The sequence below is a fragment of the Camelus dromedarius genome, chromosome 6 (assembly GCF_036321535.1).
Source record: "Camelus dromedarius isolate mCamDro1 chromosome 6, mCamDro1.pat, whole genome shotgun sequence".
NCBI classification, from domain to species: domain Eukaryota; kingdom Metazoa; phylum Chordata; class Mammalia; order Artiodactyla; family Camelidae; genus Camelus; species Camelus dromedarius.
In genome coordinates, this window is record NC_087441.1 from 62120839 (window position 1) to 62145042 (window position 24204).

General features: G+C 32.0%; 1 protein-coding gene across 5 annotated transcripts in view; it reads left to right on the plus strand.

Moving 5' to 3' along the window:
- SNX14 (sorting nexin 14) overlaps positions 1-24204 on the plus strand; it is a 58239-nt gene that overhangs the window by 21146 nt on the left and 12889 nt on the right. For 2 of the 5 annotated variants that reach the window (XM_031456005.2, XM_031456006.2), the window contains exons 8-18: positions 4239-4395; positions 5563-5638; positions 6388-6432; positions 6541-6621; positions 6721-6835; positions 12136-12291; positions 12664-12788; positions 13287-13345; positions 15559-15585; positions 17350-17482; positions 21835-22036. In XM_031456005.2, coding sequence (XP_031311865.1) covers positions 4239-4395; positions 5563-5638; positions 6388-6432; positions 6541-6621; positions 6721-6835; positions 12136-12291; positions 12664-12788; positions 13287-13345; positions 15559-15585; positions 17350-17482; positions 21835-22036 — 1176 coding nt within the window. The remainder of the gene's footprint in view (positions 1-4238; positions 4396-5562; positions 5639-6387; positions 6433-6540; positions 6622-6720; positions 6836-12135; positions 12292-12663; positions 12789-13286; positions 13346-15558; positions 15586-17349; positions 17483-21834; positions 22037-24204) is intronic. The other 3 variants (XM_031456009.2, XM_031456007.2, XM_064486886.1) reach the window with 2 other exon arrangements.

Here is a 24204-nt window from a genome sequence, read left to right on the forward strand (position 1 = left end):
TGAATCTTGCCTTTTTTTGAATGGTAGTCTGTTGCCTTTGTTACTTCCCCTGAGGTATCTCTCACATCTCCCCCCTTCCCTTAGTGATTTCAACAGGTTTGACCTAGCCTAGCCTAGCCTATCCTATATACTACTACCATGTTAATTTCATAGTGCCATAGTTCTCATACGTTACCTCCCTACTTTAAAAAAAAAAAAAGTTAGGGACTCTGCTATAGAGTCTAAACTGTCATATATTTACACCCTTTCCGATTTAGTCAAGTATTTTTAATTTACTCTTGTTCTTCACTATGAATTGTGCTTTAGTCAGGATGACCTGTTTGCAGTTTCTCATGTGTGTCCTGGCCTTTGTAGTGTCGTGATGTATACATAGCATATATTCATCAAATGTTTTCTGACTGAAAGAAGGAAATCTTTGTTTGGGGCTTTTCTTGCTCTTAGATCAGCTGAAATGTTAATTTTTAACAAAATTACTTATATGCTCTGTACTTGGTTCTTTGTGAAACTGAAATTTTCTTTGTGTCTGCCTGTGGTATTTTTTGTCAGTGCTTTCCCAAGAAGAAAACCATTCTATGTACATGACTATGTAGAAGAGGTTTCATGGTCATATTTTTTGGTAATTATTACGTATTGTATTCCTCTTCTGGAAATTCCCAGTAAGCACTAGCATTCCCAGAATCTCTCCTGAGTAGTCTTGCAGCAAAGAAGTAGCTTTAACTTTGTTTAACCCACCACGTCTCAAACTCTTTTGAGCGTGGAACCAATTTTCCCTCCCTCATAATATCAATTCTTATGATCAGTATGTTTGGGGAAATTGTGTTTTAGGTTGAGCAGAAGTCAAATTATCAGTTTATTTTTATTTTATTTATTTTTTATTGAACAGAGGTTTAAATTATTAGTTTATTTGTCCTTTTGGTATGTATAATTCCTCAGATATGAGAAGCATTTCAAATTATGTATTTAAAATTTTTTGGTGTTTATCCTATAATATTTTAATGATTAAAAATAGTTTTACCTTCAACATAGTTAAAAAATGAAAGAATTTAAATATGTATAATTTAATTGTTAAATAAAAAAAACTTAACTTTTAAAATCATTGTCCTGTCACTGGCAAAAACACCAGAAAGTAGTAACTTTGTTGTAGCCATTTTGTTAAGGCTACTTTACTGTCAGAAAAAAATACAGAAAAACCTTTTTTTTTTAATTAGTAAATTCTACTTTTTTAGAGCAGTTTTAAGTTTATAGAACAATTGAGAAGAAAGTATAGAGAGTTCCCATGTATTCCCCCTTCCCTATTATTAACATCTTGCATTAGTTGGCACATTTTTTACAATTGATATGGCAATATTGATACATTATTATTAACTAAAGTCTGTAGTTTTTTTTTTAACATTTTTTATTGATTTATAATCATTTTACAATGTTGTGTCAAATTCCAGTGTAGAGCACAATTTTTCAGTTATACATGATAAAGTCTGTAGTTTTCGTTAGGGTTTTTACTCCTTACATTGTACTTCCTATGGGTTTTGACAAATACATAATGCCATGTATCCATCGTCACAATATCTACTGAATAGTTTCGCTGCCCCCCAGATCCCTTGCATTTTACCTATTTATCCCTCCCTCCCTCCTTGATGAACCCCTAGCAACTGCTGATCTTTTTACTTTTTCTATCATTCTGCCTTTTCTAGATTGTTATATATGGTTAGAATCATACTGTAGCCTTTTCAGACTGGCTTCTTTGATTTTGAATTATATATTTAAGACTTCGTCATGTTTTTTCATGCCTTGATAGCTCATTTCTTTCATTGCTGTTATATTCCATTGTACCACAGTTTGTTCATCCATTCACTTGTTGAAGGATATCTTGGTTGCTACCAAATTCTGGCAGTTATGAATAAAGCTGCTATAAACATTTGTGTGCAAGTTTTTGTGTGGGAAATTTTTTTTTTAATATGTTCTTAATTTTGTTATAAAGACAAACACCTTGATCTCAGGCTATGAGTAAATGGATTTGTCTTTTATTTTTAGTTAAATTGATCAATTAATAAAATCCCCAAATTGTTTTGTTTCTGTAGGAGTGATGTTATATATGTATAATACACAGACCAGTTTGACTGAAACTTATCCTTGAGTCTTTGCAGGAGAGGGGTTGCTAATTTTCATGTAAAAAGTGGTCCTCAATTATAAAATTACCATAAAATGTTAGATTGGGTTCATTCATGACATTGTCATAATGAAATCCATAGAATGAAAAGGCCAGAGAATTAGGAGGACTCCATTTTATCCAAAGGTCCTGGTGTTCTAAATATTATAACAGTGAATTAGACTTGTAAATAAAGATTTTCAGATTTTTGATTTTTCGTTCCTTTAATGCATGAATTTGTTTTCTAAATTCTTTGGCCCCTCAGTTATACTCAGGAAGTAATTAAAGGTTCAATTCTTCATTCATACTCAGTTTTACTCTCTTGGTGTTCTCTCCTTAATCTGCCTCTTGAGAGTAGTAACTACATACAGGTTTTCTGTGTAGGTACTTCCATCGCCCTTAGGAATGTTGAAAATACATACATTAGAAGCATTGGTTTAATTTAAATTCAGTAATAATTGAAGGACCTTACTGCAGTCTTTCATCCTAACGATATCTCTTTGTCCTGGATTCTGCGATTTTTCCTTTTGTGGCCTGAAAACTGTCCACTGATTAGGCAGTAGATATACTGATGATTAGTGAGGATTAATCCGTGACCTGTTTTTCAGCATCTGTATTTTGCTTATATTCCCAATTAAGGTTTTCTTTCCCTTATATTCTTTTTACCTTTTGCCTGATTCCTTTATTTTCTCATTACGTAGGACTACAAAAATCTCTCACATCTGAGAGATGCTGAGTAGATTCCAATCTAGTGATTTGATTTATGTTATAAATGAATACTTAATCGCACCAAATATTATCATTACTTGTGCATTGTGCATGGCAATTTTTCAGTGTTAACTATTTAATAACTGTTTACTGGTGTGTAAACTGAGTCTCAAAGGAATTATATCATTTGTTCAAAATCATCAGTCGGTGAAAGACCTGTGTCCCAAATTCTTAGGGGAAAGTGCTTGGTAAACAATTGCATGATTATAAAATAAAATGCATTCTTATAAAAACTATGTCCTCCTTTGCCAAGCCTGCTTTTGTACCTCTGGTTCAGGTAACCTTCATTTACCTTCTTAGTTCTCACACAATTAGAATGCATGTATTGGCTTTTTTTGGTAAACCTGCTTGCATCTCTCAATAAAAATAGAAGTAAATAGGTGGTGTGTATAGCTCAGCGATAGAGCGCGTGCTTAGCATGCAAAAGATCCTGGGTTCAATTCCCAGCATCCCCATTAAGGAAAAACAGCAACAATAAAAGCAAACAAACAAAAAAGGAATAAATAGTCAAAAATAAATGTCATTGAATCAGTGTTAAGAGTCCCTTCACAGACACACCAGGCTTTTAAAACTTGGCCCAGAATGCAGATAGGAGAAAGCATGACTTGTTTTTCTCTTACTCTTGTAAGGATTATAAAAAGGAGTGGCAATACTATTACTTTTAAGTTTTAAAGTATTAGTTTACTGCTTGGCCTGTTAAGAAATCTTTCTGTTAGTGTAAATTTTATCATCAGTTAATATTTATAAGTAATGTAATTTCATAGACTTCTACCATACACAGTTCTGTACCTCTTGTGTCCTATACTCTGGGCAGAAGATACAGAGCTTAACCAAGGAAGCCAGTTTCTATTACTGTAATTGCTTTAAAAGGTTACCTGAATGATTTGACAGAAGAGACAATAAAGAACTCTTACACAGGGAATTCTTTTTTTTTTTTGCAGAATATGAACAAGATGCAACATTTGATAACAAAAGTTTTGTGTGTGTTAGATGTTTTCTGTAGTTTTCTCCACTTTAAAAAATTTACATATATTTAATATAATTTGTAAAGTAACAACATGAATTTAAAATTTTGTTTACCTGGGGGGAAAGAGCCTTTTTATCAATTTATTTTGAATAACTTAAAAACTTTTAGCAAAGAGAAAAATTACTTTCTTTATATCCTGTTTGTGAAACATTTCCCAGTAGAATACATTTTGGAAAGAAAGGAAGGCTAAGAAAGGAATGGCTGTGTTAAATTATTTTCTATTTGTTACTGGAAATGGTTGAAGTTATTTTATGTTGCTTAATTTCTCCTAATATTTATTTCTTATCTCTATTACAGTAGAAAATACAGAGTTTTTACAGCAAGCTGCTTTAGAAGAATATGGTCCAGAGCTTCATGTGGCTTTGAGGAGTCGAAGAGATGAATTACATTATTTAAGGAAACTTACTGAACTACTTTTTCCTTATATTTTGCCTCCTAAAGCAACAGACTGCAGGTATAAATAGACTGGAAAATGTCATAGCAGTACATACCATATGTAGACTGCTATTCTTGATCATAATAGGAGTATACTGAAACTTGAGGTTAGCCTATGATGTGAATAATTTTTCATTTATGAAATATAATTTATTAGATCTTAAAATACCATTTTAGGAACTAAGTAGTCATGATGTGTTGTGTTGCAAATTATTTTTTCTTGGAAATTGATCTCGGGAAATCAAAGATAAATATAAAAAATTAGTTTTCTTACTTGAGATCATTATACTTTTGTTACTTTCTTGGTGTTCCTTTTTAAAGACACCCACATTATGACTCCCTGGCAGAACACTTTGAGTAAGCTGTACGGACAAATTTAGGTTTTAAGGTATCTACCTGGGAAGAATAATTAGAGGTCATTTAGTCTAGCCTCCCTTGTTCCTACAGGGGCATATTTAGATTATTCCATGAAGTTACTTCTTTACTCTTATCCTGATAATCCTTAGAGGGAAAACCATGGCTTATTTTATTTATTTATTTGTTTGTTTTTAAATTGAAGTATAGTTAATTTACAGTATTACATTAGTTTCAGGAGTATGACATAATGATGCAGTATTTTTATACATTGTACTCCATTTAAAGTTACTCCAAAATAATAACCTGTGTTTCCCTGTACTGTATAATATTTCCAATCATGGCTTATTTTCAGTGATGTTCTTTAAATATTACTTTATTTTATTCAAAAATTTTAATTTTTAAAAATTTATTATTTTAATTTAGTATTTTAGATATTTTAATTAAACACTTCAGTTTTAAACTTTTAATATTAATTACAATTAATCTAATAGTTAATTATAATATTAATTACAAGTATTAATTTTACATATGAATTTATTATATATAAAAATGTTAATATTCTGAGGTAGTGTTTTCTAATGCTCACTCAAGTTCCTTCTGCTGAGGAAATACCTTTTTTCCTCTTAAGTAGGTTCCTCTTTTAGCCAATTAAGGACTCCAGGTGTGGTCTGTGAACAGTAGCATGAGCATTACTTGGGGGCTTGTTAGAGATGGCAGAATCTCAGGGCACACCCAGACCTACTGAGTCATAGTCTGCATATGAGCAGGATTACTCTGCAAGAACTCATGTAAATCACTAAAATATATACAATATTGTTCCTTTTTCCAGATCCCTGACCTTACTTTTAAGAGAGATCCTCTCTGGTTCAGTGTTCCTTCCTTCTCTGGATTTCCTCGCTGATCCAGTAAGATGTAAAAAAATATTTTTTCTTTAATTGTGATAAAATACATCTAACATAAAATTTACCATCCTAAACGTTTTTATATGTACAGTTCAGTGGTATTTAGTACACTTACATTGTTGAGCCACATCGCCATTACCTATCTCCAGAACTCTTTATCTTACAAAACTGAAACTCTGTACCCATGTGAACAGTAATTCTCCATTCCTCTGAGCCCCTGGCAGCCCTGCTTCTTGATTGTATTTTCTGTCTCTATGAATTTGACTACTCTAGGTACCTCATATAAGGGAAATGTTGCAGTATTTGCAGTCTTTGGCTTATTTTATTTAACATAATGCCCTCAAGGTTTATCCATGTTGTAGCTTCATGGTTCATCAGAATTCCCTTCCTTTTCAAGGCTGAGTAATATTCCATGTTTTGGCTTATTCATTTTGTTTATTCATTCATCCATTGGTGGACACTTGAGTTGCTTTTACTTTTGATCCCATAAGATTTTGAAGAAACAGGAATAATTTATAAGTGTCTTAAATGCCAAAGTCAAAATAACTTTCCCCATTTTCATGATAGTTGAGAACTCTATATTGTAGATTTTTTAAAAGTCCCTCTGTATTACATAAGTGCAATGCTTTACCACTGCTACATTTATTTCTTCATTTTTCTAGAAACTTTCATAATATGACAAAAGCTTTGAGAATTCTGGACAGCATACAGTAATGGAATTATTTTGATCTATCTTTATTCTTTTCCATTAGGATACTGTGAATCATTTGCTTATCATCTTCATAGATGACAGTCCAGTAAGTATTGGACATATTAGAAAATACTTCAGATTGCATTGAATTTTGATTCGTATCTATAAAATCAAATGGCATTTTATTGAATTAATTAATTCTCTTTCTTCAAAGCCTGAAAAAGCAACTGAACCACCTTCTCCTTTGGTTCCATTCTTGCAGAAATTTGCAGAACCTAGAAATAAAAAACCATCTGTAAGTATTTTTAGCAGTAATATATATTACTTTTGATATAAACAGTTTTAGCACATATTTATATAGCCTAACTTATTCTTCCTCCTGTATTGTATCAAGGTGCTGAAGTTAGAATTGAAGCAAATCAGAGAGCAGCAAGATCTCTTATTTCGTTTTATGAACTTTCTGAAACAAGAAGGAGCAGTGCACGTGTTGCAGATTTGTCTGACTGTGGGTGAGGCTTACCTGTGTACTTTACCAAAGTCATTGTAAAACTTTTTCATATACTTCAATATTTAGATTAGATCTGATGATTTAGTTGTCATCTGTCATTGTACTAAATTTCATTTACTAGATATTCTAAGGGTACCTGTGAGTTGGCTCCCAAGTGTCCACTCCTTTCCACATTGTGACATAGTCTATAACTGATTTCAGCCAAATCCTACTAGTAGAAAAAAAAAACTACTAAAAATTCAGAATAATGAAAATATATTGAAGACCCAATCATTAGCGTTTTTGTCATAGTTTTTGTTGAGGGTTATTTTGATTAAATGATCAAATATAAAAATGTTTTATTTTGATCATAAGTTCTATAACATCTTGCATTGTTGGATTTAGAAACACTGTATCGACTTATCTGTGAAAAGATTAATTTTTTAATGCACCTGGTTTCTTTTTTAAATATAACTTAAAAAAATTGAGATATAATTTGTGCAGTGAAACTCATAGAACTTAGATCAGTTTTGATAAATCTGCACATCAGTATAACCTACACCTTTATAGATACAAAGAATATTTCCTTCACCTTAGAAAATTCCCTTAGGGCCCTTCCCAAATGATCCACCCCTGCTCCCAGTCTTGCCAAAGCAATCACTGTCTCATTTCCCTTACCACAGATTAGTTTTGCTTTGTATAAATGGAATCTCGTAGTATGCACTCTTCTGTGCCTGGCTTCATTGATTAAGGATAATGCTTTGTGAGATTGATTCGTGTTGTTGTGTAGATGAGTGGTTTGTTCTTTTTTTAATTGCTAAGTAGTATTCTTTTGTATGAGGATATCACACTTAATTCATTCTCCTTGGAGATGATTGTCTGCATCGCTTCTACTTTGGGGCATTATAAAGCTGCTGTGCACATTTTTGTATGGGGCTTTCTGTTGGGCATATATTTAATAACTAGAAGTAGAATTGCTGCGTCATGGGATAGATATATGTTTAATTTTATAAGAATGTGCCAAATTGTTTTCCAGAGTAATTGTACTATTTTACTCTCCAGCAAAGTGGGAGAGTTCTGATTGTGCCACAGCTTTACCAGAATTTTGCCATTTTAGTTGGTGTGTGGTGGTATCTTGCTGTGCTTTTAATTTGAGTTTCTCTAATGACACTTTATCATGTGCTTATTGGCCATTTGAATATCTTTCTATGGAATTGTTTGTCTTCTGCCTATTTTTTATTGAATTGTCTTTTTTTTTGTCATTAAATTATAGTAGTTCTTCATGTATTCTACATACAAGTCTTTTTGTCAGATATAAGTATTATTAATATTTTCTTCCAGACTATGGCTTATCTTTTCATTTTCTGAGTAGTGTCTTTTGATGAGCAGAACTTTTAAATTTTCATGAAATTCAATGTATCTGTTTTTAATTTTATGGCTAGTGCTTTCTGAGACTTCCATAAGAAATCTTTGCCTATCCTAAGTCAAGGTAGTATTTATTTCCCTGTTTTTCTCTAGATGCATTATAGTATTTTATTTTACATACAGGTGTGTGATCTATCTTGGAATGATTTTTGTATTGGTATTAGGTAGGGGTGGAGATTTATTTTTCCCCTGTATAGGTATCCAATTTTACCAATACCCATTTTTTGAAGAGACATTTTTTTCCCATCTTGAATTATTTGGGCATCTTTGTTAAAACATATATGTGTGGGTCTGTTTCTGGATTCTGTTTTCCTTTGATCCACAAGTCTGCTTTTTTTGGCCAGTACCACAGTCTTGATTACTTTGGCTGTCTAGTAAGTCTTGAAATCAGGTGGGTCTAAGGCTTCCCACTTAGTTCTTTTTCAAGATTGTTTTAGCTATTTTAGGTTCTTTGCATTTCTATGTAAATTTTAGAATTGCCAACCCTCCCCCAACATACACACACAGCCTGCTTTGTTGTTTTGACACGGGTTACATTGAATCTATAGATCAAGTTAGGGAGTAATGGTGTCTCAAGAGTATTTAGATTTCCAATGCATGAACAGGGTATATTTTTTCATTCATTTCAGTCTTATTTAATTTTTCTTCATGAAAATGGTTTGTAGTTTTCATTACGGGTCTTTGATTTTGGATTTATTTGCATGTGGTATTTAAAATAATTTTTTAAATTGTTGCTGAAGTTCAGAAGTAGAATTGATTTCTTACATACTGACTTTGTATCCTGTGACATTGCTAAATTCACTTGTTAGTTCTAGTAGCTTTTTTGTAGATTTCCTTAGGATTTTCTATATTTACAGTCATGTCATCTGCAAATACACAGTTTTACCTTTTCCTTTGTAATATTTATGTCTTTTATTTCTTTTTCTTGCCTATTGTGATGGCTGGGACCTTTACTCTAATGCTAAATTCAGGTGGTGAGAGCTGACATTTTTGCTTTAGGGTAAAATCATTTAGTGTTATATCATTAAGTATGATATTAGTCTGGGTTTTTTTGTAGATCCCTTTATTAGATTGAGAAAATTCCTTCTCTTTATAGTTTGCTGGGAATTTTTATCATGAATGGACAGTGGCTTTTTAAATGCTTTTAGTGCATTTCAGTAACCTATTTTGTCACCATGTTATTCCTAAAGTCCTCTTACTATAGAGCTGTAGTGAAGTCCCCTCTTTATTAGTAATTTGTACATTTTTTCTTAATCTGTATTGTTAGTGGCTTATAAAATTTTTAATATTTTTGACCTACTCATTTTCACCTTTCATTTATAGTATTTCCTTTCTTCTACTTACCTTGAGTTTAGTTTGCACTTCTGGTTTCTTAAGGTGAAAACACTGATGATTAATTTGTACACATCACTTCTTTCTTAATATTCTTACTTAAAACTATAACTTTCTCTCTATGAATTGCTATAACTGAATTCTGAGAGTTTTGATTTGTTGTTTTTTTATTGTCATTCAGTTTGAAATACTTAAAAATTTCTTGTGGTTTATTCTTTGACCCTTGAGTTATTTTGAAGTATATTGTTAAATTTCAAAGATTTGGGGATTTTTGAGGTATCTTATTATAACTGATTTCTGATTTAATACTGCTCTGCTCAGGCAACATATTCTGTGTGATTTCAGCTCTTTGAAATTTATTGAAACTTGTTTTATGGCCCATCCATATGGTCTGTCTTAACGAATATTTCATGTGCATGTGAGAAGAATGCCTGTTTTGCCGTGTTTGGGTAGTGTTCAGTTAGGTAAATTGATGGCTCATGTTCATATATTACACATTTTTTCATATTTCTTAATGGAGCTGCTATTTCTCCCTTTAGTTTATTAATTTTTTTCCATGTATTTTGAACTTTATATTAGGTGCACAGACACTTAAGATTGTTATGTCTTCTTGATGAATCTGTCTTTTTATCACTATAGAGTGCTCTTCTTTAACTTTGGTAATTCTCTGTCTTGAGGTCTGTTTTGTTTGATAATAATACAGAGCTATATCATCTTTCTTTACACTTGAATTTGCATTGTATACTTTTTTCTATATAATTAAGGTATTTAATGTATTTACTGTAAACACTATATAGTTGAATCTTGCTTTTAAGAAAAAAAATCTAGTTTGATAATCTTTGTTTTCTAATTAGGGTGTGTAGTACATTTATACTTAATGTAACTATTGTATGTTTATTCTTAGATCTTTGGTCTTGGTGTTTCATATTTGTTCCATCTATTCTTCTTTTCATCTTTTCCTACCTTTCTTCGAGTTATTTGAGCATTTTTTAATGTTTTGTTTTATCTCCTCTGTTGACTTTTTATTTATGTCTCTTCTGTTTTTTTTGTTTGGCGGTTGTTCAGTGGTCATAATGATTACCCTATGCATCTTCTGTTTATCACAGTCTAATTTAAAAATATTTTACTGTTTCAGGAACAATATAAGAACCTGAGTGTACCTGAGTTTACTCCCTTCCTGCTTGTTGTGCATGTTATCATATAGTTTAATTCTGTGTAGGCTATGAAACCCCACAGTACATTGTTATTTCTTTCTTAAACAGTCAACAATCTTCTACACACGCACACGCGCGCACGCGCACACAAACATTTTGGCCCTGAGAGTTACTGGGATATTTACTTTTCTGGTGGTCTTTATTTTTTTCTGCAGAACTGGATTTTGTTATCATTTTCCTTCTGCTGAAATAACATCTTTTTTGCATTTCTTATAATACCAATCTGCTGGAGGTAAATTCCCTTATTAGCTTTTGTCTGTCTGAAAACATGTTTATTTTGTATTCATTTTAAAAAGGATATTTTCACCAGATAGAGAATTTAAAGTTGATGGTTTTTTTTTTCTTTCAGCATTTTAAATCATTCTTCCATTGCCTTATAGACAGAACCATTGTTTCTAATGAGAAATTATCTTTCATTCTTATGTTTGTTCCCATATATATATGTCCCTTTCTCCCTAATTGGTTTTGTAATTTTCTCTTTATTTTGGGGGGGGTTTTAGCAATTTGACTGTAATGTTTTTTTTTATTTATCCTTCTTGGATTTTACTAAGAGTCTTGGATGTGTGGGTTGGAATCTTTAATCATTTTTGAAAATTCTTGGCTATTATCTCTTCAAATATTCTGCCTTTTTTTCTCTCTCCTTTCTTTTTGAGACTCCAGTTATATGAATTTGCTATCATTCCCAAAGATCTTTTATGTTCTATTCCAGTTTCTTCTTTTTTAAAACAAAAAACTCCTTCCTTTCTCTCTGTGTTTCAGTTTGGATAATAAAGAATTAAGAGGCAAACTCCATATTACCTCTTGTAATTAAAAAAAAAAGGCAGTCAGTATTTTGGCTTTCCTAATGGTATCATCTATCATTTTAGAAGAAAAAGATTGATTTGTTCAGACTCTCTGCTCCATCACTAGTCTGTAGCCTCCATGATAGAAAGATACATTGTTTAAAAGCATTGGGACTAAAAAAGCCTTAGTTTTCACTGTTATTTAGTGAATCATTTCAAAATATTAAAAACCCTTGATATAAGAAATTAATCCAATATGTTCTTTAAAGAGAATTTTACAAATGTGTTTACTATTCTAAATTTTAGAACATTTGTATTGCTATGCAAGTGTTTACATATTTCATATTAGTATATAAAATATTTGATTGACTGAGCTTTTCTTTCATCTGAGTAGTTGTTTTACTCCCAATTAAATCTTTTGAAAAAGCTTTAAAATGATGAGTAGATTGCTTATAATTGCTGCTTTAAATATTGATTACAGTTAGATTAGGGACATGAGGTTTTCATTGAATAGTTTTATTCAATGAAAATAATTCGCTTTTAAAAAAAACTCTTTCTGAATTTGCTAGAGGAATTCAATGACAGAATTTTGCGACCAGAGTTATCAAATGATGAAATGCTGTCTCTTCATGAGGAGTTACAGAAGATTTATAAAACATACTGTTTGGATGAGAGTATTGACAAAATTCGATTTGATCCCTTTATTGTAGAAGAGATACAAAAAAGTAAGTAAAAGATGATGATCAGAATGAATTTTGTAGCTCTTTTACTCTTTTCAGAGTTTTTTTCATGTATTCCCTGCTTTTTATTGCAACAGCTGTGTGAGATACACAGGCAGCCATTATCCTGTTTTCCTAACAAGATGAAAGCTTTGATGAAGAAACTTATTCACCATTCACGTAACTAATACTTGCCCGAACTGGAGCTTGGTTGTTCTGATTCCTCATTCCAGTGTGATTTATATGCCTGACAGTGGATATTCTGTAAAACAGTTTTAGTATTGTTTGTATTCTCTTTCACTGTCATAAATTTTAAACTAATATATAATGTATTTATGCCTTTCATAAACAATTTCTATGTTGTAATTTTTTTAATAGTTGCTGAAGGCCCATATATAGATGTTGTGAAACTTCAAACTATGAGATGTCTTTTTGAAGCATATGAACATGTACTTTCTCTCTTGGAAAATGTGTTTACTCCTATGTTCTGTCACAGTGATGAGGTAAGTCAAAATATTAATCTTGTTTGAGGATTCTTCTTCAGAATTTATTAGTGGCTTTAATATGTTAGATGAGTAATTCAAGTAACAAAATAAACAGAAAAATAAAACATGATTAAGAAAATGAATACTGTTTTCCACTTCATAACTTAAAGGAGATTAGAAGTTGATTATAAAAATAATTCTCAATAACAAAACCATGTGTGTATGTATGTGACTAGTAGATTGTGACTAAATTGGTCTATCTCATTTGCCATATGCCTGAGTGACTTTGTAGTGGTGATGCAGAAACCCCATTCTTCTTGTGTATGTGTTATTTACAGGCTTGTGGAAATGAAATGGCCTGAATACCTCCATGTGCAGTATCTGTCCTTACTCTATTTGACTGTGGTTATATTCACTTGATTTAAGTAATATTTTTTTTAAACTGGAAAGTAGTAACGTAAAATAGCATGTTTCAATATCAAATATTAGTTTAATAAGTCATAACTATTTTTGAAGTATTTCAGACAACTTTTAAGAGGTGCAGAATCACCAACACGCAATTCAAAATTCAACAGGTATGGTTATTCAATCATGTATGGTTTTTTTTGGTTCTTGATGCTAATCATTCTGTGATAGCATCATTATTTTTACTAGCTATTTTTCTTTGAATATGTGGTTTCATTGCTACGTAAGTAGGCAAGACATTTTACTAAGGAATTGTAGAGCTAAATTACGTATAGTAAGTTGAAAATGCCTGAAATTCTTTTAGAAAAATTTAAGAAACATACCATTACCTTGTTAATCTAATAATTAACATTTATTAGTGCTTAATCACCTGCTTTACTGGACACTATGTACTGCATGCGTAATTGAAATCCACAGTTAACTCAATTTTAGAGGATAGTTTGTTTTTTTCCCAGAGAGTGCTTTTTAGTAAAGTACCCACTGGTTATAAACGGGGAGGGTTTTTTCTCCCTTTCCCGTCTTGACTTTCTGGAAACAAAAGTGTGTAGTCAGATGACCTCAAGAAAGGCATCTTTCTCTTCAAGAAAGAAGAGAGACACTTTATCCATTTATAAACTGGATAATTAATGTCATGATTTGTCCCTTACGTTGTTATATGTACAAAATTGACAGAGATATCAAATCTATGATCTGTAGAATTAATATTCACATTGCTTTTAACACCGTCCAGTTTAAGCAAGGATCTGATAATATACATATATATAAATTGGAAATGTGGTACAAAGAGAGAAGTAGATAGGTCAGAAAATGGAGTAGTTTTATATAGAGTTAGTACAAGGAACAATGTGAAAACCTTAGCCATGGGGAGAATGTATTTCATTTTTTGGCATTACCAAGGGTTGTAGAAATAGATTTAAAGTTTTTCTAATGTTGACTATTAATTTTTACATAATGCCTCAATATAAGTAGTATACATGTTATAATTTTTCTGAAAGGTGGGAAATATCTTTATGATTCTTTGTTAAACTGTCACTCGTTTACTTTTTTGTTAGAATTTATGTGTTGCAGTCATGAAACAACAGTTAATTTATTTAACAAAAATCCTATTCATGCTATTTCAAATAGTATTCTTTACCCAATTCACGCACCTTCTTTCATGTGAATACTTTTTCAAAACTTTTGTCAGATTTCCCAGCATCCCTTGAGAAGCAGGTGGAATTTATCCCTGTTTATGTATTTAGGACGTTTAGAGTCTCATACTGACATTGATCTTAATGAAACACCTATATAAGACTATTTAAGAGGAAATGGTTCTTTGATCTCATAAGCCTGTGGAGTAGCGAAATGTAAGTCAGGGTCATAACGTTAGAGATGGAAAACTTTCTTTGTCGCTTTGAGAAAACCTAGTTGTCTTCAACATATTAAGACACTAATTTTGCTAGCTTTAAAGCATAAAATTAATAGGAAGAAAATATGAGTTGTTTTCATTCTAGGTACTGATTATGGTCTTTTAAAGTATGTTTTTCTTTATATTGACCTGACTCTAACATTAACTATCAGTCTTGTCAGGACTCTGCTTCTGTGATACTTAATGATTTATTTACCTATGTAGAATAAGCTAAAGATTTTTAACGTTCTTTCATTGAAAATTTAGAGTAACATTGCTAATTTGCTGTTAGATGACTTAAAATATGTAAAGGATTTATTCATATATTTCATATCTACATTCTTTTTAATTGTATTTTAAAAGTAAAGCTTTAATGTGTGTTAATATTAATCTACTATTCTCTTTCATTCTGTACTTAAAGCATAACTTAAAAAAATACTTAGGGGTCTTCTGTTAACTTTGCTTCTTAGCTTAAAACATAACTTTTTAAAATACCCAAACAAAAAACGTTTGTAGCATGCACAGTTCTATCTAATCCAGACATGAATTCCGTGCTAGAAAATACGAGTTTGTTTTCTGTGCCAGGTTTTTGATGGCTTAGTCTCTGAATACTTCCACTGTATCAAACAAATGGTATGCCTAAATGAGGACAAAAAAATACAGAATTATTTCCTGACATATTGAGTTTTTAAGAACTTCTTTTAATGATCTAGAATTCAGACTTCTCCCTCCCAACAGTTAGTCATTGTGTTTGTTTCTCTTTCCTTTATCATGTTATTCATAAGAATTCCTTTCCTTTGTGAAGATGAATGCTATCCCTCTGTATAACTTTTAAAGCTTTTTAATTTTGTTTTGTGTTCTGAGGTGAAACTTATTTAATGTCTGGGCTTTCTCTTTCTCTTTTCCTTATATAATCTCACATATCTGTTACTGCAGAGGTAGCCTAAGTTTGGATGATTTTCGGTAAGTCTTGAGACAGCATGTGATTCTTCTCTGTATAAATTACCTGTTTAACTCCAAAAAGTACACCCAAAACAACCTAAGTATATAACTAAAAAGAAAAAAAAGATGAAACACTTTTATTAATTCCTTTATGTAAGCTATTTGGGATATTCTTTTAAAATTAACTCTACTTTGATTCTAGATGTCTCCTTTTTGAAATAGCATGATATATGTCATCATAAAATAAAAACATCAGTATAAAAATAAAATGAAAAAGCTAGTATTTAGCTTTTAAAGGCTATTGACTCATTTTTTTGTTATTAATTTTACTAAATTACTTTCGGAATTATTTGTGTTTAAAGAACTTTTTCAAAAGCAAAAAGTACAATAGTATTTTGGGGCATAATTACAAGTGATATATTTTAAAAATATGTCATATTTCAAAAAGCCCAATCATTTTATGATTTATCTGGGTCCTAGAGATTAGAATAATCTATCTAGATTTTAGAGATTTTAATAATATTTCATCAACATTATCATATTTGTTTTTGGAAACATTTCTTCTATCAGAGAGAGTTATGTTTACAATCCTGAATTTTTTAAAAATACTAATTGCATGTTTGTTTAATAAAATAATCTTCTAGTTTAAGTACCTTTTTTACTACTTGCTACTTATTATTAGAGTTTTTCCAGTTTTAAAATAAGTTTGATTTGCTCCTTGGACATGCATAAAATGCATGTCACTAATATATATACCTGGTGTATTTAAAATTTGATCAGTTTACTTTTATTTCTGTAATTGTTGCATTATTTTTATAAATACATTTTCCTTTAGGAATAATAGCTATTCATTAAGTTAAGCATTCAAAACAAACTTTCTTGGATTTAAAATAGTCGTTTTTATTTGGGCATCTTTTGTAAGGGTAGTATTATAGTGAGCATGAATTTTAAATTGGATAAAAGTTATGTTTTTATTTGTTGAAACATGCGGCAGTAGGCTGTAATGGAGGAAATTTTTGCTGCTTTTTGGCATGTTTTTGTTGTTACTTTCTAGCTATTTTTGCTTTAGAAATTCGCTTTTGGAAAAAAATGATAAAACCGGTATTTAATATATATGACAGAGTGGGCTTCTTCCTTAGGCTACATTTGCTTTTATCTTTATGCTCATTGCTAACCCTTCCCTTTGGCATTTAATCAGTTGTTTTTATTACTTTGAAGTTACATAATATACTTCATTTTTCTTTTAAATATATGTATGATTATTAAGTTGAAGTTTGCTTAAACATTTTTAGTCATTCTTAGAATTTTTTTGTTCAGTTTCATCTGAAAATGAGGTACTGAGAAGGCTGTAGTGTTATATTTTTTTCTGTTACACTATGTTACTTCAGTATTACAGTGCAGTTCTAAAGGATAGTCTGTTTTGGACATTAGTCTTAACCACATTTTTAATGTTATTTCAGAACGTGTATGGCAGTAAGAAATAAGTACCACTAGGGGGCTCTCATCTTTTATACTTCTTAGTTCAGTTAATGTTTTAAAGTTAAATAGTAGGTAAATTTCAAATGTTGGTTAATAAATATTGTCCCATTGATTCATCCCCCCCAACCCCACATTTAAACTTTAAATATTCTGTCCCTTTTGGCTTTTGAGATACTGAGAGTTAATTTAGGACTGAGGACTCCAAAAAGTTACGTTGAGCTATACCTTCAGTTTACCTTTCACAACTCTTTTTATTACGGTTTACAGTAATTTGCTATTTCTTGACGCATTTTTGTTTAATATTAGGAGCACACAGAAAAGAGGAGAATCATTTGGAATCAGCAGAATAGGTAGCAAAATTAAAGGAGTATTCAAGAGCACCACAATGGAAGGAGCTATGTTGCCTAGTTATGGTTTAGCTGAAGGTGAAGATGACTTTGTAAGTAAAAATTCTTCAGTTTGATGTCTGTATAACTTCAGACTTAAAGTTGACATAACAAATTGGATATGCTCACTTGTTATTTTGCCTCTTTTTTATCTTGCTTCTTACTTCAAACTTCCTTTATATTTCCCATTCTTCCATTAGTTATTATAGTTTCATGGTGCTGATTAATAGATGTCCTGCCTAACCCCTTGATACTCAAATTGTGATCTGTGTATCAACAGCATCAGCATTAGCTAGGAGCTTGTTATAAATACAGAATCTCAAGCTGCATCCTAGACCTGCTGAATCATAATTTACGTTTTAACAAGATCCCCAGTTGATTTATATGCACATTACACTCTCCATGCTGTTTTGTTTCTTTGGTATCTTTTGACATGAAGTTTTGCTTGAAATGCCTTTTTTCCTTTATTTATTTAGAAAATACATACTTATCTTTCAAAGTCCAGCTGCTTCCCAGAAGCCTTTACCTGAGCCCCCCAAATAGAACTGAACATTCCCCCCTTTGTTGCCCCTATTAGATCATATGTTAAAACATGTACCATATTGTGTTTGAAATTATGATTTAATTTATGTGTTTGAAAGTATGTTTATGAATATCTTCCCTCTCAATTAGTGACTTCCATAAAGGCAGAAATTGTCTCATTTGTCCTTTGCGTTAACAAATCTTTATTGAGCAGAGATCCTGGATCTTCATTTTGCCTTCTAATATCTGTGAGCGCTAGAGAAAAAAAGGTGATTAGGACCTAGACTTTGCTTACAAGAAACTCACTAACCTGGGTGTAAAAGGAATGAATATTAGTGACTGGATTGGTAATGACCAAGAAGGAACTGGGGAGAGAAGAGTGAAAAAAAAAACATTTTCCCTCTTTACCCCTTCCTTTCAACGTTTTTAACATTTGTTAAAAAGGTTCACTGCTTCTTCACAATAATTTAAATGGAAGGGTATCTTATTTAATCCTTTTTTGCTTTTTAGATAATCTAAATACAGCATTTTTTTTTCTCTTTATGCCCTTGTTTTTCCTTAAGAGTATGGGTAGAAGAAAGACAGTAGACCAAAGGAGGGAGTCTTTTAAAAAAATAATGTTTATTTAGGTTTTTAAATTTTAAGCATGTTTTTAAAGTCTCAATTTTTTAATAATATAGAAAAGTGGAAAAAATTTAAAATACCACCTATAATTCTATCACTCAATAACCCCTTTTGTTAACATTTTGGTGAGTCTGTTTTTTTAAAATACCTTTCCCTTCTCACCCCCATAAATTTAGGCTACACACACACACACACACACACACACACACACACACATGTCTATACATATATATGCATATATAGTTTGTTATCCTGCTCTCTCTCCACTTAATATTATAGCAAAAGCATTTACCCATGTTTTGTGAACTTTTTGAAACATAATTTTTATGGGAGGAGATGTACTTTTTTTGTTGTTCTTTCCATTTACTTGAAATACAAGCTATATTTTTGCTTCAGGAATAGGAAGCTATCTTTAAAAAGCTAAGAAAGTTTGTTCTGTTTTGTAGTGGTCAAAGGAAGAAGAAAATTCTTGATTTGAAGCAAAGATAATAATAATGGAAAGTAGAAGAAGAGGGAAAACTAATCTCTAGTACTCTGAACAGAAGAGGCAGGGGTGGATACAGTGTTAAACCAGACCAAGATGGTGCCCACTAAGGATGTAGGGGGCTCTGTGCTAGTTCTAAGCTGTGGGACCTTGGGAAATCTTTGCCTTGTTTAGGAAGTTTAGAGGGAAGGGAAGTAGGGGAAAGGGAAATTGCCAGTCTCACTGCCAGGGCTAAAGTGGTATGTGATCCAAAATTGGGACCTGAAAGACATTTTTTCCTCTTTTTTTTTCTTTTTAGAAAAATGATCACCTTGATGTGATCATGTGATGTCAGTGCCTCCTTGCTATGTGAACTTGGGTAAATTGCTTAATTTTATTTTGATTTAATTTCCTCACGTATATAAGAGTATCTAGCTTATATACGGGTGTTGTGAGGATTAAGCAAGTAATATATATGAAGCACTTAGAAGTACCTAGCACATAGTAAGCACAATGAGTACTACACAGTGTTATAATACCATTATATAAATTATTGATTAAACTGGCATATGTCTGCTGGCCTGGGAACAGAGTCTGCTATGTAAGATTAGATCTCTGTGAAAATTTCTTTCCAAGTTCAGAACTGATTTACAAGTAAACTTCTGGAACATAATATGCCCATTGGTATATTGACAGTTATCTCCACACAGGGAAAAGATAATAATGAGTTAAATTAGTATTTCTCAAGGAAATAGGAGGACATCTCTTTGCCTTTTATCTTCGGCCTCCTTTATTCTTATGCAGGAAGATAAACTCTTTGTAGAGGGAACATCTATTTGAAAATGAAAAAGTACTTGGTTTTCCTTTTTTAAAAATTTTGGTTATGTACTTTTAAATAATATTAAAGGAATCCCTGAAAATTCTTCAAGAAATATTTCCCTAGAAGTTTTTCCTTTGGTTTTTTTTTTATATAAACACCATTTAAATGGTAAGAGTACTAAAACATAAAACTTTGTCCTTTGTCTTTGATATTTTTATGTTGCTAAGAATTTTGTTCTCCCATTTTGTTTCTTGGATTGATTTTGTGGAATTTCTTTTTATTTAAGAATGTTCCATTTTTGACTTTTAGTCAGCATGTTAAACAAATTCTCTATCATTTTATGATTCATTTTATTGTCTCTTCTACAAAGCCAAATCCGTTAAAAAAATACACTTGTGTTAACCACAGAAAATGCTGCCCTGTACCTCAGATTCCAGGCAATGGAGTGTGCGTTTCCCTCATACATGCTTCTCTGTTTTTCTTCCACGTTTATAAGGAGATAGCCTTGTCTCCAAAGAGTCAAAAAACCAAGATCTATCATCTGTTTTTATAGTTTTATTTATTTTTTTTTAGGCCTACAAGACTTTATTGTTTTCAACAGAGCATTAAGAAGTCCTCCTAAGATTATTAACGGTCTTATTAGGGATTACTGAAAGCCATTTTCAGACAGAAACAGAAAAAAGGATCATTGCCAGGGACTTTGTGGAAGAGGAAAAAAATTCACTTAAAAGAAAGGTGACTCCCAAGTGTGAGAGGAGAGTAGAATAGAGAGCGAAGGAGTGCTAGAATTCTGGAGAGAAGTACCTCTCTGCTACTGTTTTGCTCTGACTAGACTGAATTCTGAATTCTCTTGAGTGCTACAAACTTTGACTCGTTTTCTTAAAAAAGTGTGTTCAAGATGGTTGTGTTTTATCTGTAAAATTTTGCCCCTTTAGTATGAATCAGAGGTGTCTTGGTGACCAGGTGTTACAATGTGCCAATTCAGAGGTTCTCTTCTGATTTAATGAAGTAGACATTTTTTCCCCCCTTCTTTCTGCATGTATTTTTCTAGAACATGTTTAAAATTGCTTTTTAAACATAATTGCTCTTCTGGTAATTTTTTTAAAATATTTATTTTAAACAGTTAACATTATTAAAATTTTAGAAGCCAGGAGATGAATAAACAATCTTAACTATACAGGTGGGTCCTTTTCAGACCTTTTTTCTAATTTAATATTATTTAATGCAGTGGTGAGTATATTTATACTTGTACCTTTTTCACAGATTAAAAAATATTTATTTAGAATAAATACTTTCATTAGGGTAAGTTACCAAGTGGAATTGCTTAGTTGAAACTGTTTTATGGCTTTTTGTAAATGCATATTGCCAAACACTTTCCAGAAGGGTTTTACTTAGATCTTGTAACTAACAATATATTACAGGGGGATGGGGTATAGCTCAGTGGTAGAGTGCATGCCTAGCATGCACAAGGTCCTGGATTCAATCCCCAGCACTTCCAATAAAACAAAAAATAAATAAACCTACTTACCTCCCTCACCAAACAAACAAACAAACAAACAAAAAATCCCCAATATATTACACATTCAGTTTATCTGTGCAATTTCCATCAGTGGCTGTTATCATAAAACCTTACATTCCTAAATGAAAGATATCAGTACAGTAATTTTACTTGTTATTACCAAAGTTAAATATTTTTCTATATTTATGTATATTTATTAGCTTTTCCAGTAATTGCTGAAGTTTCTATTTTCTGTTGAATTTTCATATGTGGATGATGTAATGAAACCTGGAGTTGATGCTAGTAACTTGTTAGTTTTAGTTTTTTATCTTTACATTTTCAATAGAAAATTTGATATCACCTAATTTCAAAAGTATTAACAAATTATAGATTTATACAACTTTATAGTTTGTATCTCATATGCTATAGGTGTAAAGGTCCTGGAAATACTAAATTTTTACTGATGATTTTTTTCCAGATTGAGGAAGGTATTGTTGTAATGGAAGATGATTCTCCAGTAGAAGCCGTGAACACACCTAATACTCCTCGGAACCTTGCTGCATGGAAAATTAGCATTCCATATGTAGACTTTTTTGAAGATACATCCTCTGAAAGGAAGGAGAAAAAGGAGAGGATACCCGTGTTTTGTATTGATGTTGAAAGAAATGATAGAAGAGCCGGTAGGAAGCTTTATGACTACTTTCTTGAAAGATGCCCATTTGTTTGTATTTCTCAGAAATGAAAATTTCTAACTGTTGAATATGACTGCAGATACGAAAGATGTTCAGGACAGAAAATTGAATGAAAGCTCAGGATATTCTGTGTTATCCCTGTTGCCCTATTTTGTGCTGCAGCCACCGGTGTTCTCCATTGTCAGCACTGCAATGGCATCGAGCTGCGACCACTTAACCCCGCCTGTCTCAGCACGGCAGGCAGCAGGACGGTGCCACCTGCAGGACACTGCCATCTCTGAGCTCATCTGCCTGTGCTAGCAGGGCACATAGGGAGTGAGGTACCGGCATCTGCCGGTGCCTGCGTCTCTGAGAGAGTTTCCTCTCTCCCCTGCCCCTCCAGCAGATGTTTTCAGATTAGCAAATGAGCCTTCTTACACATAGTCTAGGCACTTTTTAGGCTTACTGTGGGGCTTGGAGCGAGTGAGACCCCACATGGGTCTTTTAAAAAGGGAATCTCAGTTTCCTATAGCACTTTGGGTCCCTTGAATGTCAGTCACATTGGGTTTCTAAGCCAGACATTTTGCAGACTCATCTCCCAGGTGTAGATCCCAGGGATTGGGGGGCCTGTTGTGGGCCCCAAACCTTTGTTTCTCTGGGAGAAGTGCCAGACTGGTGAGATCCCTCTCTGTTCTGTGTTGCGTGCTGGGGATAAAGTTTTTGCCAAGATCATGTCTCTGCCTTTCTTACCTGTCTCGGTGTGGTCCTTTTGTCCTTTGTTGTGGAGGAACAGTTCATCTAGTTTTTAGAACTTTTTCAGAAGAAAATGATTCATATGTAGCTATAGATTTGGTATGTCTGTTGGAGGTACTGAGTTTACAATCTTCCTGCACTTCCATCTTGGACTCCTGCCCCCCATATAAGTAAATTTATGAAAACATGTAGTAACTTTTACCTCCTTTTGAAAGATTTATATGTCATATACTGTACAATGTTTTAGGAGTATACTTTTGTTTTTGCCTTTTGGACAACTGTCTTTAATTTTTCTGCTTTATTTATAAAAGTTTGGCTTAATTTGACATAAAATTAAACCCAAAATATCTTAAAACTTGTATTCTAAGATAATTTTTGTCATCAGTGCTGCAGACTTTTTACCATCAATATAATGTGCTTTTAGGAAGCCATAAGGGAAAAAGTGTATCATTTAAATACTACATTGATTTTATATGTATAGCAGAATGGCAATTTTAACATTTTTAAAACCAAAACTAAGTTTAATATAGATCTTAGAAAAATAGTATTTGCTTTATAGGATGTAACTATATCACGTTGGTTTTTCTGAATACAGGTGTTGTTTTTGAGTGGGTTCAGTTAACTTGATCCATTGCATTTCCAAATCTGTGCTAGCTGTTAACACTTTTGGGGTGTTTACTCTGCTGTGCACTGTACAGAAAAGTTCTATGGTGGATTGTTAATGTAATAGGTACAATTAAAGATGGTTATTTTTATTATAAGCAAACTAAAGCACAATGAAGTTAAGTTTTTGTTCAAGTTCACATACTTAGTAAATGGGGGAGCTGGAATTGAAATAGGCAATGTGACCTGATGCAATTACGTTGTGCTGTTCAATTTTCTAGTCACTAGCCATATGTGGCAGTTAAAATTAAATTAATATTAAAATCTCAGTTCCTTACTTACACTAGCCACATTTCAAGTGATCAATAGCAATATATGGCTAATAGTACCTATGTTAAAATATAGAACATTTTCATAATTGCAGAAAGTTCTCTTGGATTGCACTCTTCTGTGCAATATATTAGATCAGGACAATTGGCACATATTTGAGAGCTCCAAAATTGATTACAAATTTTTATGAAATGTGTCATTTTTGTGACATTTAAAACTTAAGCATAATTGCATAATTTTTTGAACCTTCTGTAAGCTCTCTGATTCTGTTGTAGGAAAATGTATATATTGTTGAGATGACTTCATAAATAGGTGAAAGGTATCAGTCTCTACTAAGTAACTTAAAATATTGGATAAAATATGTTCATAATGTGATGCCAAAGAATAATAAATTATTAAGACTGGAATAATTTTTAGCTTTGTATGCTTAATGTTTTAAATAGTGCATCCTCTTAGTAGTAGTTTGTAAAGTTATTTATTTCTCAGTGGGC